Genomic DNA, 16,522 nt, shown 5'->3' on the forward strand with positions numbered 1-16,522 from the left:
CGATCCACTTGACCTACATTTATTATCTTAATCTTCTCAATAAAGGATTTTTTGCTCATCTTCAATAAAATTAATAAAATTAACAACTTGCACCAAGTTTTTACAAGGTGAGCTTCTAACTTAAGCTTTAATTATTTTACAACAAATCTTAAGCTTACCCTAACTTAGACTAACCCTTAAAGTGTTTCACACAATCTAAGTAAATAAAAAATAAAAGATAAAATGAGATACAAATAATTTCTTAGCTGATCTCAGTTATACAAGCTTCAACTCAAACACTTTCACAAAGATAAGAGTGAAATACAAGTGTAAAAGAGAAGGTTTTTTACTCTTTCAAACTCTTTGAAACTTCTCTCTATCAATTTTGACTGTTAAAGAGGTTTTAAATACTTGAAAAATCACATTTGACCGTTGGAAATAAAAACTAGCCGTTACAAACAGTTTTTGATGACTTTTATTTTGTTCTTTATTGCATAAATTCCACTCTGTTGACGATGCTCCACTAACTAGTTAAAGACATTAACCAGTTAAAGACAGGTTTTAATCGATTAAACCTTCTTTGACTTGCAAACTATTTCTCTGTGTTAACCATTTAACAACAACTTTAATTGATTAATAACTTTTTGTTTTTAAACACCTTTAAACATTATTTTTCATTAATCATTCTTCAACTTATTAGAGCTCCTGCTAATTGATTAAGGGCTCTCCCCTTTCATCTTTAACTTATTAAAATGGGCTCCAACCAATTAAGAACTCTTTAATTTTGAATTTCTTGGTTTGGTGCCTTTGGACAGCCATCAACATTTTGAATTTATATTTAACGCTTCTTGATACTTCAAGCTTTACCTTTAACCAATTAATTCCTTTGGTTAACTAATTAAAAAGCTTCTGTTTTGCACTCAATATATTCTTAATCGATTATGCCTTTGGCTAACTGATTAATCCTTCCTTTGATGTAGCGCCTTGTATAGCCTTAACTGATTAAGGTTCAAGTTAACCAGTTAACATTATTCTGACTTTACTTAGTCCTTTGTTCTTTGCTTTTTTAACTAATTAACTATTCTTGTAACACAACAAACTTATTGACTTGCTTTCAAATAATAATTTTATTAAGGGATTTAAACTTTATCCTGCACATTTAAATAATGTAGTTAAATATCAAAGAATAAGGAATGTTTTGTTATCATAAAAAAAATGTGTTAGACTTGAACTATATCATGTTTTGATTTGACAGAAGTCACATATATTCTTAAACTTAATGTCAAGCATTTGAAATTGTGTCAATTACATTTTTAGTCTCCTAAGTTTACAAAATTGTTTGAAAAGCCATGCATCCTTAGAAAACATCTTACAAGCTTTCAAACAATATATTTTCAGCTAAGAAATCAATAGCATGCCCTGAAATGTTTATTTGAATATAAGTACAAGGCAATAAGAAAGTAGCTGGAGAGAAGCACCAAAAGATTAAGGAAATCTCAAGACACAAGTCAAGAATTCATCCTAGTAAAGCTCAAGTCAATCTGAAGGTTGAAAAACTGCAAAACTTGAAAATTATGGAGTTATAGTCGACCCTGAAATGTCCATAGTTGATCCTGTTCCAAAAAGATCAAGGAAATCAAGTTTTGAATAGACAAAGTCAACCTTGGACCAATTATAGGCGACTTTGATGAGTTAAAAGCATGAAGAAGTCAATTTTACACAGCCATAGTTGACTATAGAGAATGTATAGTTGACCTTGACAAGTTAAAAGCTAAAAAAAGTCAAGATCACATAACCATAGTCGACCCTAAGTGAGTGGTAGTCGACTATAGAAAGCCAAAATTGCAAAACACACGCTCTCGAGAAGTGGATTGACTAGAGGAAGCTTATACTAAACTATGGAAGTCCTAATTGAGAAATTTCAAGAACATAGTCGACCTCTAGATTTGATTTAAATTTGTGTCTAACGGCTCTAAATCTTGTTCCAACTATAAATAGACGGATTTGAGCCATTTTGAAGTAAAGAAGACTTGAATCAAAGCTTTAAACCTTAAGGAGACTACCCATAAGTTCATATTCACTTTCTAGCATCTTTTGAGTCTTCCATCAAGCTTTCAAAGTTGAATCATTGCTCTACTCAAACAGAAATTTTTTCTCTCACTACATCTAAGCTAAAATCTGTAGCATCTAGCTTTTGTGAGGTAAATCTTTGTTATTATTCCTTTATACATACATCTTGTAAAGGTTCTAACTTAATCTTAAAAAGCTATTTTGTAAGGGTTATCACTTCCCATTTAAAAAACAAGAATCTTTAGTGGATTGTGTGGGTTTGTAACGATCTAAGTCCAATCACTAGCCCAGTAGCTTTTTGGACCTAAACCATGTGGCCCTTAAAAGCTTAAGCTCAAGTTGCTAGTAGTGGTAGGCTTAGATTGTTATATAGGTCTTAACAATCACATTTACATCAGATGTGGGATATTTAGTATCACAATCTCACCCACTCAAATCCTTGATGTCTTCATCAAGGCCACACATCACATCCACGGGACAAAGATCTCACTAGAGCAATGTAAAAGTTCACATCGGACTGGTGCAAGCTTTGATACCATTTGTAACGACCCAAGTCCAACCATTGACCTAGCAGCTTTTTGGACCTAAACCACGTGGTCCTCAAAAACTTAAGCTCAAGTTGCTAGTAGTGGTAGGCTTAGATTGTTATATAGGTCTTAACAATCACATTCACATCAGATGTGGAATGTTGGGTATCACAGGGTTATTACTTAATCCCATAAAAAGTCGTTATAAGGGTTACTACTTAATCTCGTGAAAAAGTAAGAATCCTTTTGTGAATTGTGTAAGGATTATCACTTCTCGTTAAAATATAAAAATTCTTGTTTGTGGATTGAAATTCCTTGGTTATCAAGAGAGTGAATGTAGGTATCGAAAAAGCCGAACCATTATAAATATTTTGTATCTCTTTAATTTTCTGCATTATTATTTATTATTTATACTTACCTTAGGAAAATAGATTTATATTGATTTATTGTTTTATACCCAGAAAAATATTTGTTTTTCCTTTTACCTCACATAACTAGTGTTTAACTTAGGAAAAATATTTGTCTTGATATATTGTTTTTACCCATGAGTTTGATGATGTTCTGTTCGATGTGTGAATTTCAGACGTTGATCTAATTTGAGGTTGAGTGGTGTTTTTCCCCTTGTGACTATGTATTCGCCTGTAAGGATGGAGGTAAGTCAGGATGGTGGTAAAAGTCTCACCTGTGATTCCTATTTGCAGTGCTTTGATGCCACTAGTCTGAGATTACTTTGGGTGATGTTGTCCGTTGGGAGATTGCTCCGGACGATGACTTTGATTCTCCACCAATTGCTAAGGCATGCGTGTGATTTGAACCCTCCACCCATTGCTTTGGCATGCGCGTGATTTAATCTTTTGCCAATTGCTTTGGTATTATACGTGCTTTGACTTCGTTGATTGGCCACTTTATGTGATTTGACTATGTCCATGGGAGGAGCACTCGTTGATTTTATTTGATTGTGATGACATGCATTATGATGTGGCATGATATACTATGAACATGTGGTTAATAAATTGACGTAAGCCTCGGAGCAAGCAAAATATATTTATTGAGTTTGGAGTTATGCTTGGCAGCTATAGTGTGCCTATGAAACCTAGTTTGGTAATGGCTTTAAAGGATAAGCTTTAATTGATACACTTTGTTATGGAGACATAGATTTGATTAAGCACGAATGTGATACACTGTTAAGATGTGATCACGACAAAGCATAGCAAGATGAGATGTGCACGTAGGATATTAGGATGATTCTTACACCTCTAAATTAGAGATGTTTGATAATAGCTATGATGGCTTTGTGACTGGATGGCTCTATACATATGTGTGTATTTATATGTGATTTATTATGCTATGCTAATCTTTTCCCTCACTGAGTAAGATGACTCACCTATTTTTGTACCATGTGCAAATAAATAGACTATGGGACTCTGTGGTAAGGGTCTTCCATTAATAACTTGATTTTGACATCCGATAGGTCTCCATTTCGACATGTCTATTTAGTCTATCATGAGCTTTCGCATCTTGTTTAGCTTATTATGTATATAGGCACAACATGCCATTTAAATTTGTATAAAGGTTGTAAAGCATGAATTCGTTTGTTGGCTAATGTTTGGCTTTATGAATATTATGTTAAGAGTTATGTATAAACAATGTGCCAAGGACAACTGCTTGTATTTGAATTTAAATATTTTATGAATATGAATATTTGGAAACCCTTGGCTATGTGCTATATGATTTTGAATTCTAAAGCTTGTTCGGGTCTCATTGGCTTCACCTTTTGAAGTCTGCGCCCATCACGGACTCTCGAGTTTGGATTGTGACAGAAAGCATTAAAAAAGTGATAATGATTTGCATAAAAACTTTTTAAAATAGAAATAAAAAACAAAAACAAAGATGAAAATTAAGTTAACATATTCGAACATCATAAAAATAATAATAAATTGCATTAAAATTTTTTTATCGAAAATTGTAAAAAAAGAATGATGAAAATATAATAGTAAAAGGTGAAAATAAGTTAGGATTGTTTAGAATGTTTAGTTATCGCGTGGCTTATTGTTTGACCATGAATTGCAAAAGGAAGAAGGGTTAAAACAAAGCATCCTTTTTCACTAGCCAAACAAAGACCGATCGGTCGAGCACACAAAACAGGAAGACCTGTAAACATAGAAAACCCATGAAAAATACGGAACAAAATAATGGAAAGAATAAATCAAAACAAAAAAATTGACAAACTTAGGCACGGAAGAACTAAAGTTGGAAAAAGAAAAGCCGATCACACACAAAGATGAATTGAGAGCAACACTGAGAGGTAAGCAAACAGGAATGGCAAAGAACACTACTTGGAAAAGAAGGAAAGAAAACTTGAGAAAAGAAAGAAACCCAGTAATATTGCGGTAGAGAAGGTAGCAACACATCGAGCCCAATGAAAGGGCCATGACACCATTTCAGACCACACAATCTCTTAACTGTACATAGAAGATCTGTTTTGGCCCACTTCCCAATTAAACAGCCCACCGCCCACCCAAAAGACAGCTTATACTCCTTTCTAAGTACATCACGATAAAAGATGCCGGAGACGTGGCCAAATGTGAAAACTCGGGTTTCCTGTTATATATGTCATAAATTTCGTTCTACGTGGAATAGGGTACAAAATATTTAGACAAAAATACCCTTGCTTATTTTATGAAATTACTAAACTAGACCTATAAATATATATATATATATATATATATATTTTTTTTTTTTTATTTCTTTTCCCTTGCGCGCTCATCAGCCTCTCCCTCCTCCCATCTCTAGCTCCATTGCTGCTGTCCGCTCCACCTGTCGCCTTACCTTTCCCGTTTCTTTTCTCTATTATTGTCACCCTTCCTTTCTTTTCTTTTCCTTTCATCGACGTCCGTCCTCTTCGCTCCTTTCTTTTCCTTTCTACCGCCGACCTCCATCACTGCCGCGTTCCTCTTTTATATCTTGCTGCTTCGTCCCTCGTCCGCCGGAGTGGAATACTTTTCCGATTCTCACTTTGTATTCTTTGTACTGGGATTATTCCTTCTGTATCTTCAAACACTTGTTCCTTTTGTTTCATTATAATTTGGAGTTTGGCTTCTGGATAGTTTAAAAATGCAACTTTTGGGGGATCTTTGCGTCTGGCTATTCTGGGATTAGACTTTTCTTGTGCTGCTTTCGTTCTAAATAATTAGTGGCATAATACAGAAGGTTGAAGGAAAAAGAATGGAGAGCATGATAGCAAATTGCTCAATCCCAAAGGGTGGGCCTATTTATATTCCGAATCTCATTAGTCCGCTCACCACCGTGCCGGAGTTTCAGAATGTGCTTGTTCAACAGCTCCAGGTCCTACAATCTCAGCTTTCTCTTTCATGTTCATCTTTTTGCAGTGTCTCCCTTTGCTCTTTCTATTTTTGTGGTAAGTTTTTGGGTTGTTTTTATAGGAATTAGAGGCTGAATTGAATTCATCTCAGCTTACTGATGCTGAGGAAATTTGGTTAGTTCTTCTCTATCTTCAATTCAGTACTTAATTTTCAGTGTTGAATTTTTCAGTATATCAAACAATTCCTTATCCTATCTTCAATTCTACTCTTTTTTTTTTTAATTTTTATTTTACTGCTAGTTTAAACTAATATTTTGCCTCTTTCTCCTCAAACTCTGCCTATCTCATGATCTTGATTCATTTTTTACTATTAATTCTACTCTTTTCAGCGTCGACGACCTTAAAATTCTTAAGGAGGAAGAGTTAGTAGAAATGGCTCTTGAGGAAGCCTTTAAGGTATCTCCTGCAAAGATAGTGTCAGTCTAGTGCTACAGCTATTGTTGCCCTACTTTAGTTTTTTTCAGATTTTGTTGATGGATTTCATTGCAGGTTGATGAGCATGCTGGCAAAGCTGCGTCAGGGTGAGCTATATTTGTAATTCCTTCTTAATCATCTTGGCCTTTTCAATTGATCTAAAATATAGCTCATATTAAAAGCTGCTTTTGGTTTCCTTCAAATATTTTTTTCCCATTTTGGGACTTTCATTAACTGTAATTGTTTTCCACTTCCCATTTATCCTTGAGTAATCGCCTTCACTTTAGTAGCCCTTAGCTTCTGTTATTTCTTCAGTTCTTGGCTATAGATATTGATCTTCAAGTTTTGACAGCTATATCAATCATTTGCCACCTTTATTGTTACCCACTTATATACTTTATACAGCAGTGATTGTAGAAAATCTGGAAATAAACATGATCGTGTAAAGGGCTCTGGATTGAAGAATGCTTCAACTTCAATCGAGTCCACAAATGGGCGTCCTCCTGTTTCTGATGTGGATGGAGTTGCAATGGAAAAGAAAAAAGGCTCAAAGAAGCAAAAGAAAAGGAAAGCGAATAAGCATCTTGTTGAAGTATGGTATCATATCCAATTTCCTTTATATTTTAGTACTATGATCTGTCATATTTGATTAGGCTAAATGTTCATTTTAGGATCTAGCATTTGTGAAATATTTATTTTAGGATGAAACCGATTGTTTTGTTAAATTAGGATGTAACTTTTTGAATTTATCCTTTTAAGAAAAATCCATTACAAAAGTTAGCAAATACAGGTTATAGGACAAACAGTTACTACGTGAAGGTAATTCTTAATCATCAATTTTTCTTAAATGAATAAAATCAAAAGGTTACATCCTAATTTGAATGAAATAATAGGTTAAATCTTGTAATAAAAAATTTGACAAACGTTAGATCCTAAATGAGCATTTAGCTAATTATCATAGTTTATTATTCTATTCTTATTTAATTACATTGAAATTTGAGAATTTGGCATTGTGAACTTTAAATTGTTTGCTTTTCTTATTAAATTTAGCGTATTTGCTTGATGGTTTGCATTTTTCTGCAGTGTTAAGTCTAAATTGTGAACTGTTTTCTCGTATTTTACTTTCTTCACAAGTATATGGATTGCTTGTAGATTAAAAGAACCAGATCACAAACATATGTCATAATCTCTGTTTCCATTCCCTTCTTAACAAAGTTATTGCTGTTGCATGTCCAGAATACTTATTTCAAAAGGGTGGAGCAACTTGCAAAAATTAAGCAAAAGCAGGATGACGACAAAGCAACAGCAAGGCTACATTCTTTGAAGTTTGTTTCAAGATTTGTCTGTGGTATTCTCTAACTGATAAACCTTGTCTGATTCTTGCTGATTGTTGACTATAATTTTTGTCTAGTGCTGTCTCCAAGAACAATGATTGTGCTATTCCATCCTCCGACAAAATTGAAAGGATGAAATCCCTCCGGTCTATGAATTCTTCAGGAAAGGTTTGCCTAAAAGGTTCCTATTTGTACTTTAAATACTTTCTTTAAATTTAGCTTCAAGAATCTACATAGAACTTGAACTCATATGTGCTTTAAGACTTTACTTGTACGGGAAAGTTTTTGGTACAAAGCATTTTAAGGTTCCTATGCTTTTGACTTGTCTAATACTTTGATAAGTCTAGAATGTATGCCGTTAGATGATATCCAAAGCTAAACTACCAAACCAACTTGAGTTTTAATAAAACTTTCTCTAAACAAAAGGAGTTTGTTGATGGCCTTATATATATGGTGATGTAATTCAGCAGATTAATATTCTTTAAGTCATTTTGTTACATTAAGGGACAAATTTGAATGGATAATAAATTTAACTTATGTCCTAACTCAATCCCTTGGAAGACTGCCCATACAGCTTGAATAAACTCTCCTTGCTTCCTGGTCACTTAGGATAAGGCAAGGATGACAATCTTGAAAAGTTTCTGAGGCAAATTTTAGGACTGAAGCATGGGCTCACTGTATTCATTCTTCTTGATACTTACGTATTCTTTCTTTATTCCTTTGCATGAACAACAGGTGAAGACACTGGAAGTTGAGGAGCACATACCAGTGTCATACCCAGAAGTTGTTCTTTGTGTTGAGGTCTACCATAACAAACGGAGATGGTCAAAGGTGCGGTGTTTTGCCTCTCAGTTCTAAATTAAATAGTTGTTTGTATTGGATTATTTTTTTAATTTTCTTTTCCTTTAAATCACTTATGTTGTTACCTTATGCGTAACGGCCTATCAAGATCGTAAACTTCTGTTTGGTAGGATTTCTGATAGTATTCAGTATGAAATCTATAAGGTTTTATTATATGCATGAAAAATTACCAATCTATAAGAAGCATAAAAAATTAGATTCTCTTAGTATATAGAATGTTACTTACATCTACTTTTACACTATTATTTCTTAGACATTCATTCTTTTGCCCCTTCCATCTGCTGGTATTCACATCTTCTTGAATTGTTGTAGATCCAAGAGTTCTTGGTTCTGGGCCATCAAACCTTGACTGAACTCAAGGACAAGATATATTGCTTGACAGACCAGGTGATGCAGAAGGCCGGCAAGCATGATCCTTCTGGATATTTCCTTATAGAAGTAAGAAACCCAAATCATTCACCCCTTTGTCCCTGTAATGAAATTTTTTTTGTTAATTATAGGATCTAATCGACTGCTATATTTCTGCAGGATATATTTTTCAATGATTTGAGAGATCCCTCTGCTATAGATTACAGTGGACCTATATTTGATTGGCTCAGAAACTCTAGGGATGATGCTCTTAAAAAATGGGAGAGCATCATAACTGGTGAGTTGCAACAAAAGCAAAGAGCAATATTAGGCAATGTAACACCTTCAAAATTGCCCAATTTCAAAACTGTTGACATGCACAAGACACGGTTTTGTGACTTGAGGTTTCAACTCGGTGCTGGATATCTCTATTGTCATCAGGTACAACCTTTTTTGTTCCCTCCTTTTATGACTTCTAAATTGGAGGTATACATCATATATTCTGAGAATCATGGCATTGGAAGGATGAAAGATATTTGGCATCATACTCTACTATGCTGGTATTTGTTGTTTTCGAAATCAAAGTCCTGAGTCAGATTAATCTTGTATCGGATTCAAATGATCTTGCTGGCAATCGTATTTAGCATGAAATGATGATTATGCCTTTGGATGTGTGTTACTGTTTTGCACTATTTTGATGGAAATCACATGGTACAGGGGGACTGCAAGCACACAATGGTGATTAGGGACATGAGGTTGATTCATCCAGAGGATGTAAACAACCGAGCAGCTTATCCAATAATCATCTTTCAACTAAAACCGCGTGTTCAGAAATGCCATGTTTGTAAAATCTCCAGAGCTACCAAAGTAACTGTGGATGACAAGTGGGCCAGGGAGAACCCTTGTTATTTCTGTGATTACTGCTTTTCCCTTCTTCACTCGAGTGATGAGTCTCCTCTATATGCCCAATTTTCTGTATACGATTACGTACATGATTAGGCTGATGTTCAGGTCTTCATTGGAGGAATAGTGGATAATAAGTAAATACCAACTGCATGTCTTTTATCCCTACCACTAGCACAAGCCAATGAAACGAATCCCCACCGAGTGATTCCTCACCGGTTGAAATGACAAAAACATACTCTTTTCTCAGGAATGCTAGCCAGAGTTTTCATACATGAGCTCAATTATGCTACATGTATGGCTAAATCTAGGTCAGACCGGTTTTCCCTTCAGACGCCTAAATTTTCTATCCTCATGTTTTTTCCCTTTTCCAAATAACAATTAGTTTAGTATTCAGACCAGGAAGATTTCCAACCCCGCCTCTTAAGGATGATGACTTATAAATTAATAAATACAAAATAATAAAAAATACACAATAATGTTACTGAAATTTTAAGTATCAAGTACGATAACAGGATCGAAGAAGGGTCTTGCCATGGCTCTGAACTTAAATTTTCCATCAGCAGTATTTCTTTCATGGTTTATTGCGGTACATCCTTTACCTTATAAACCCCAAGGCACCCAAAACCGTAACAAAGCGACACCGTTGAAGCATTTGCTACAACCTAGAGCTTATGGCACGTCAGTATGCCTAACATTACGTGAAGCCGACTCCACATTTGCCTTTGGGACAGCAACTGTCAAGACACCATTCTCGAGTGAACATTTGATGTCGTCCAAGTAGATTTTTTGTGATTGCAATTGCTGCCCTGTAATCAATAAACAAGTCAATGGCATGATTCTAAGGGAAGTGCACCATTTCAAGTATTTTCCTCAACCAAATGGATTGGTTTGAGGCTTTAGATGGTGATATGTATGTTGCTTCAGAAGTGGATTGAGCAACAATCGACTGCTTATGAGAATTCCATGAGAAAACTCCATTGCCAAGGGTAAAAGCATAGCATAGGTACTTTTTGAATCATTTAAATTTCGTTCCCAATCACCGTCTGAGTAACTAGTGAACTTGAAGTCTTTTTTCCTTGTAAAATGAACCCCATTATCCTAGGTTCTTTTAAGAGACCTGAGAATTCGTTTACAAGTTGCATAGTGTAGGTTAGTTGGCTCCTGCATAAGTCTTGAAAGAAAGCTCACAGAGAAAATCACATCTAGTTTAGAAGAGCAAATGTAAAGAAAACATCCAATTAGGGTCCTGTATACAGAAGGATCTTCAGGCTTATTCCCTTTGCTGATTGAGAGCTTTCCATTGACAACTTAAAGAGTTGAAGTAGACTTACATTGACTCATTCCAAATCTCTTCAACACATCAGTGATTTAGCTTTTTTGTGACAGCAGAATGCCAACATCAGCATATTGTATGATTTCAAGTCCAAGGAAATAGCTCATTGGACCCAAATCTGTCATATCAAATTCAGTTTGCATTTGTAGCTTGAATTTTGATACAGCATCATCATCAGTTCTTGTAATTAGGAGATCATCAACATATAAAGACACAATCAGTTGTGCTTTACTATTCGACTTGAGAATGTAGAGAGTGGATTCATTGTAGCTTCTTTTAAATCCCTACTTTGTCAAGTGGGCATCAATCTTGTTGTATCACATACGTGGTGCTTGCTTCAAGCCATACAAGGCTTTATGTAATTTGTGAACTTTATTAGTCCAGAAGCCTACTCAAATCCTTCTAGTTGCTCAATGTATATGTCTTCTTCAAAAAAGCTGTTAAGCAATGCAAATTTGACATCAAGATGATACACTTTCTAGTCGAGAAATGCAGGTAGTGCTAACAACATTCTGATAGTATCATAACAAGCCACAAGGGCATAAGTCACAGTGTAATCAACTCTTGGTAACTAGTTGTATCCCTTTACAACTAATCTTTCTTTGTATTTATTCAGAGTTCCATCAGGAATTTCCTTTTGAAAATCCATTTAACATCAATAACATGTTTATTAGATGGTTTGTCAACCAAAGTCCAAGCCTGACTCTTGTTAAATGCCTCAAGCTCATCACGCATGGCACTTAACCATTCTGAACGCTTTGAAGCTTCCTTGTAGGAATTTGATTCAACAACTACAATAAGGCTTTTGTGATACACATCTTAAATTGATTTTGTACTTCTGATAGGTTGATCATCAACATCATCAGTAGTGAGTTCCTTCAATGGTGCAAGTCATGTATGCCGGTTCACTTAATTCTGGTATTTTATAAGCAGTGACATAAAAAGGAGTTTTAAGTATTAGTAGACTGCTAAGATTCCCAATTCTAGCTCGATTGCTCATCAAAGTCAGCATTCCTATTAATAGTTATTCTATTAGCTTCTGGTAGATAAATTTTGTAAGTTTTTGACTCTGAGCTATAACCAACAAAGATGCCTTTCAGTGCCTTATGCTAAAGTTTATCACGTAAAGCCTCAGGTACATGCTAACAACATACATAACCAAACACTCTAAAATGTTTGACAAACGGCTTATGTCCATACTCGATTTCATAAGGAGTTTTGCCTATCAGTGCTTGAGTTGGAAGCAGACTTAAGAGATATACAGCAGTGTTAGTAGTTTCAGCCCAAAATTTCTTGGGCAAATGTTTCTCAAACAGTAGACACCTGGACATTTCTAGAATTGTCCTATTCTTTCTCTTAGTAACACCATTTTGCCAGAGGCGTATGAGAAGTAGTAAGCTGGTGAGAAATACCTTCCTTTGTAAGATATTGATTAAAGTCGTTGGAGGTATATGCACCTCCATTATCATATCTTAAGACCTTCACTTTATTGCTAATCTCCAATTCAACCTTAGCTTTAAGCTTTGGAAACAATTTAACACTTGAGACTTGTTCATCATGAAATATATCCAACATATTCTGGAATAGTCATTAATAAAAATCACATAATGTTAACCTTGAATTACATCATGTTTTGATTCGACAAAAATCATATCTTTTTTTGAACTTAATGTCAAGTATTTAAAATTGTCTCAAATACATTTTTAATCTTCTAAGTTTACATATTTGTTTGAAAGGCTATCCTTTATTAGAAAACATCTCATAAGCTTTCAAACAATGCATATTCAACTAAAAATGTAAGACCAAACATGCCTTGAAATGTTATTTGAATGTAGGAACAAAGCTAGGAGGGAATATCTATAGGGAAGCATTGAAAAGCTAAGGAAACCTCAAGACACAAGCCAAGAGTCGATCCAAAGGTTGAAAGAATGCAAAACTTGAAGATTATAAAGCAATAGTTGACCCTGAAGTGTTTACAGTCAACCCCATTCCAACAAGCTCAAAAAAATCATATTTTGAACAAATATAGTCGCCCATAAACCAAGCATAGTCAACCACTACAAAAAATTTGGCTATTTTCAACGGAATTTTCCGTTGGAAATAGACCTTTTTCCGTTGAAAATTCTGTCAGTACAAGCCTTGTGGTTAATACTTTCCGTTGAAAATCCGTTAAAAATCCGTTGGATATTTGAAATTTTACCCTTTTTTTAGAAATCCGTTGGAAAGCCTATTTTTAATGGAAAAAACAGTTGGAACAATTCTCGTTGGAAATCCTATTTCCAACAGAAAAATAAGTTGGAAATTTTTCCGTTAGAAAAATTTTTTCCAATGGAAATTCCGTTGGAAAATTGAAATTTTCAACGGAAATATTTTGACCTATTATTTTTATAACAAATTTTCAGAAAAAATTACCAGTTTTCATTCCGATACTAAATTTAATTCGGCATTCGAACTGTAAAATATATAAAAGAAATACACATTACAAAATTGAGATTCAAGTCATAACATCTAATTAGAAATTATCCTTAACACACAGTATATAAATAGTTTGATACATATGAATATTAAACATAACTAAATTAAAAAGTATCCAAGTGTTTGCACTGAAAATTATACATCATGTGAGGGAATTTTTTTTTCTTACTTGTCAAGTCTTGAAGGTCCCGCATCGCCAAGGGTTGAACGCGCATTACTCATGAACATGGTTTTCATACGTGCCATAAATTCACTCATGCCTTCTGCCATCACATTTCTCATTTCTTCACGTATTTCTCGACGTATTTCCTCACGTATCTTATTCAAGTTTTGTGCAAGATTTTTCACTTTTTCTTCCAATGCATTTGCGGGATTGTTAAAGTTTAAGTTGATAGGGCCACATGCAGACTCAGATGTTGCTACATTGGATTATGTTCCAGTAAGTAAAGCTGTAGCAGGGACACGAGTGCCAAACCCATACACGTGAGTGCGTGTAGTCTTCTTCCCTCAAATTGCTTCAGTCCAAGCATGCAGATCGAATTCTGGCTAAGAAGATGACTCATCGCCATACTTCTGCGATAGTATAGAATTATACATTTCCTACATAAAAACCATAATTAATGATTAACATTGAAGTAGAACATCAACTTAGAAGAAATAGTAAAAATTAATGAATTTTTACTTACACTCGTAGACTTGGACTTGTTATCAATAAAACCACCATGACCCCCTGAGCGCTTATGAGTACGGTTGAACACTTCCAAGAAGGTAACATCTCGTTTTGGCTCAATTGCCTGAATTTATTAACAATTATATTTAGTCAATCATAATCGATATATATATATCATGATACATATAACATGTAAAGCAAAACCGAAATCCAACTACTAAACTTACAATTTAAATGAAATTGATGGGAAAACATACATATTAATTCTGAGTAATATTAATTCATACCATCCTTTTTGCATGAACCACAAATGGAACTGAACTGCCAGTGTGCTTTGGAATGCTTCATTCTTTTGGTGTTAAACGATTTTGCCTTGCTTTTCGCGATTTGTTTTGCCATTCTTCTGTACCCCATACTGTATCGATCAGGGTGTCCCATATTTCATTTGTGATCCATTCCCTCAACATGCCTTTGCATTCTGTAATGTTGTTAGTTTTGGCTTCAATCATTGCTTTATGCTTTTTTTCTGAAAGCATGTCTCTTAATTGATCGGAACAAGTTTTTTCCCATATGCGTCGAACTAAAACATCTTGATGTGCAGACCAAACACATTTTTCCTACAACATAATGTAATTCAATAATTTAACAAATTTATACAAATTAATGGAAAAGAAAATGCTTAATAAATAAATAACAAATATAGTACTTGAAATTTTCGAAACATTAAGTCTTTGGTATCATTAGGGACTTTCCTCCATGTCGACCATGGACCATGAAAGTGATTTTTGATGATCCTTGTTATTATAGATGTGACCCCTCTCTCGAAAAAAGTGCTTGTAAAATATTTCAAATAATTGTATATATTAAAAATAAAAAAAATTAAAAATTTCGTTGAAAAATATAACAAGTTTAACAAGATAACATACCTATCCCCAATAGGAGTTATACGCAATCTGTCCAATGGATCTACAGGAGTCTGTAATCCTACACTAGGTGTGAGACCTCAACCCCTATAGGCTTATAACTATGCATAGACGCAATAACACGGACTAGGGGTAGTTTCATCATTTTCTCCAAAAAGTTCTCAGAAGAAGGTTTTATGGTATTTTAAGGTCTAAATAGGCATAATAAGATATTTTGGATGCCAAGAAGACAAGAGGAGGCAAGAAGAAATTTTTGAAATAAAATAATATTTTATTAATAAAATAATATTAAAATATTCATATTTTATTCAGTGTCAAAATTTTTCATGAAGAAGGAGTATATGGTCAATCTAAGTAGGGGAGAAGAAGAATGAAAGAATTTTGGAGAAAAATGACGTTAATGAGGCTGTGTATCTTTATTAAGTAAAGATAACATGAGCAAATAAATATTTTAAATATTATGGGGACATCGCATTGGAGTACAAACTTCATACTTTGTTTGTACATGTGTAGAAGAAGATAATAGAAGGAAGTTGGAGTTAAATGAGTGCTGGGAGGGCTAAATTAAAATGGAAAGAAACAAAAAGGGTAAAACGGTAATTTTACATAAAGCCTGGTCAAAGCTTCCAAAAGAAGCTTTGACTCTCATCCTTATTAGCCCAAAATAGTCCTTATCCTCCCAACAAGATATTTTCTTCTTCATTCTTGAAGCTTCCAATGCCATTCTCTCATTCTCCCATGGAAAACTTATTTTTTTTCCTTGTTTTCTTTTCATTTCTTTTCTCTTATTGCTTCATTCTTCTCCCAACTTCTTGTGCACCAAACTTACAACTTCTAACCCTAATTTCCAGCACATAGAAACTCTAGGAGAAGAAGAAAGAAAAAGAGAGAAAGGAAGAAAAAGCTTGGTTTTGGTGATTCAAGCAGGAACGCAAAGATTGGCTTGATTGGAGAAAAATTGGTAACATGTAAGCCAATAAACCCATGGGTACATGAAGGACTCAAAGTGGAAAAGGAAAACGAAGTGCAAAGATAAGGTTAGAGTATTGTGGTGGCGTGCTGCAGTAAATAACAAGCGATCGGCCAGTGAAAATAGTTAGAGACACCTCCGATCAAATAGCGATGTAATATCCTGCTATAGTAAGGTGAGTGAACTTGCATTTCAAAAATCATTTTGGGAGACATAATTGTATTGGTATGAAACATTGTATGATTTATTCCAATTTGTCTCTAAAAGTGTGTGCCTTGGGAACTAGCCTTTGACAAAATATTTTGATGTTGTGAAAATGTGAAATATGTA

General features: G+C 34.4%; 1 protein-coding gene across 2 annotated transcripts; it reads left to right on the forward strand.

Annotated features, from left to right (window-relative positions):
• Positions 1–5,318: 5,318 nt before the first annotated feature.
• Positions 5,319–9,989, forward strand: SRD2 (snRNA activating complex family protein). 2 transcript variants are annotated; one of them, XM_007020139.3, is made up of 11 exons: positions 5,319–5,921; positions 6,020–6,072; positions 6,288–6,354; positions 6,448–6,479; positions 6,778–6,964; positions 7,609–7,697; positions 7,784–7,874; positions 8,442–8,537; positions 8,880–9,005; positions 9,096–9,356; positions 9,633–9,989. In XM_007020139.3, exons 1-11 carry the CDS (start codon positions 5,802–5,804, stop codon positions 9,912–9,914), a joined length of 1,404 nt encoding a protein of 467 aa, XP_007020201.3. In that variant the 5' UTR covers positions 5,319–5,801; the 3' UTR covers positions 9,915–9,989. The 2 variants fall into 2 exon arrangements, with proteins under 2 accessions (XP_007020201.3, XP_007020202.3); XM_007020140.3 differs by having other exon boundaries at positions 6,781–6,964.
• The last annotated feature ends 6,533 nt before the right edge of the window (positions 9,990–16,522 follow it).

Source organism: Theobroma cacao, chromosome 8 (assembly GCF_053813885.1).
Source record: "Theobroma cacao isolate CCN51 chromosome 8, ASM5381388v1, whole genome shotgun sequence".
Lineage (NCBI taxonomy): Eukaryota > Viridiplantae > Streptophyta > Magnoliopsida > Malvales > Malvaceae > Theobroma > Theobroma cacao.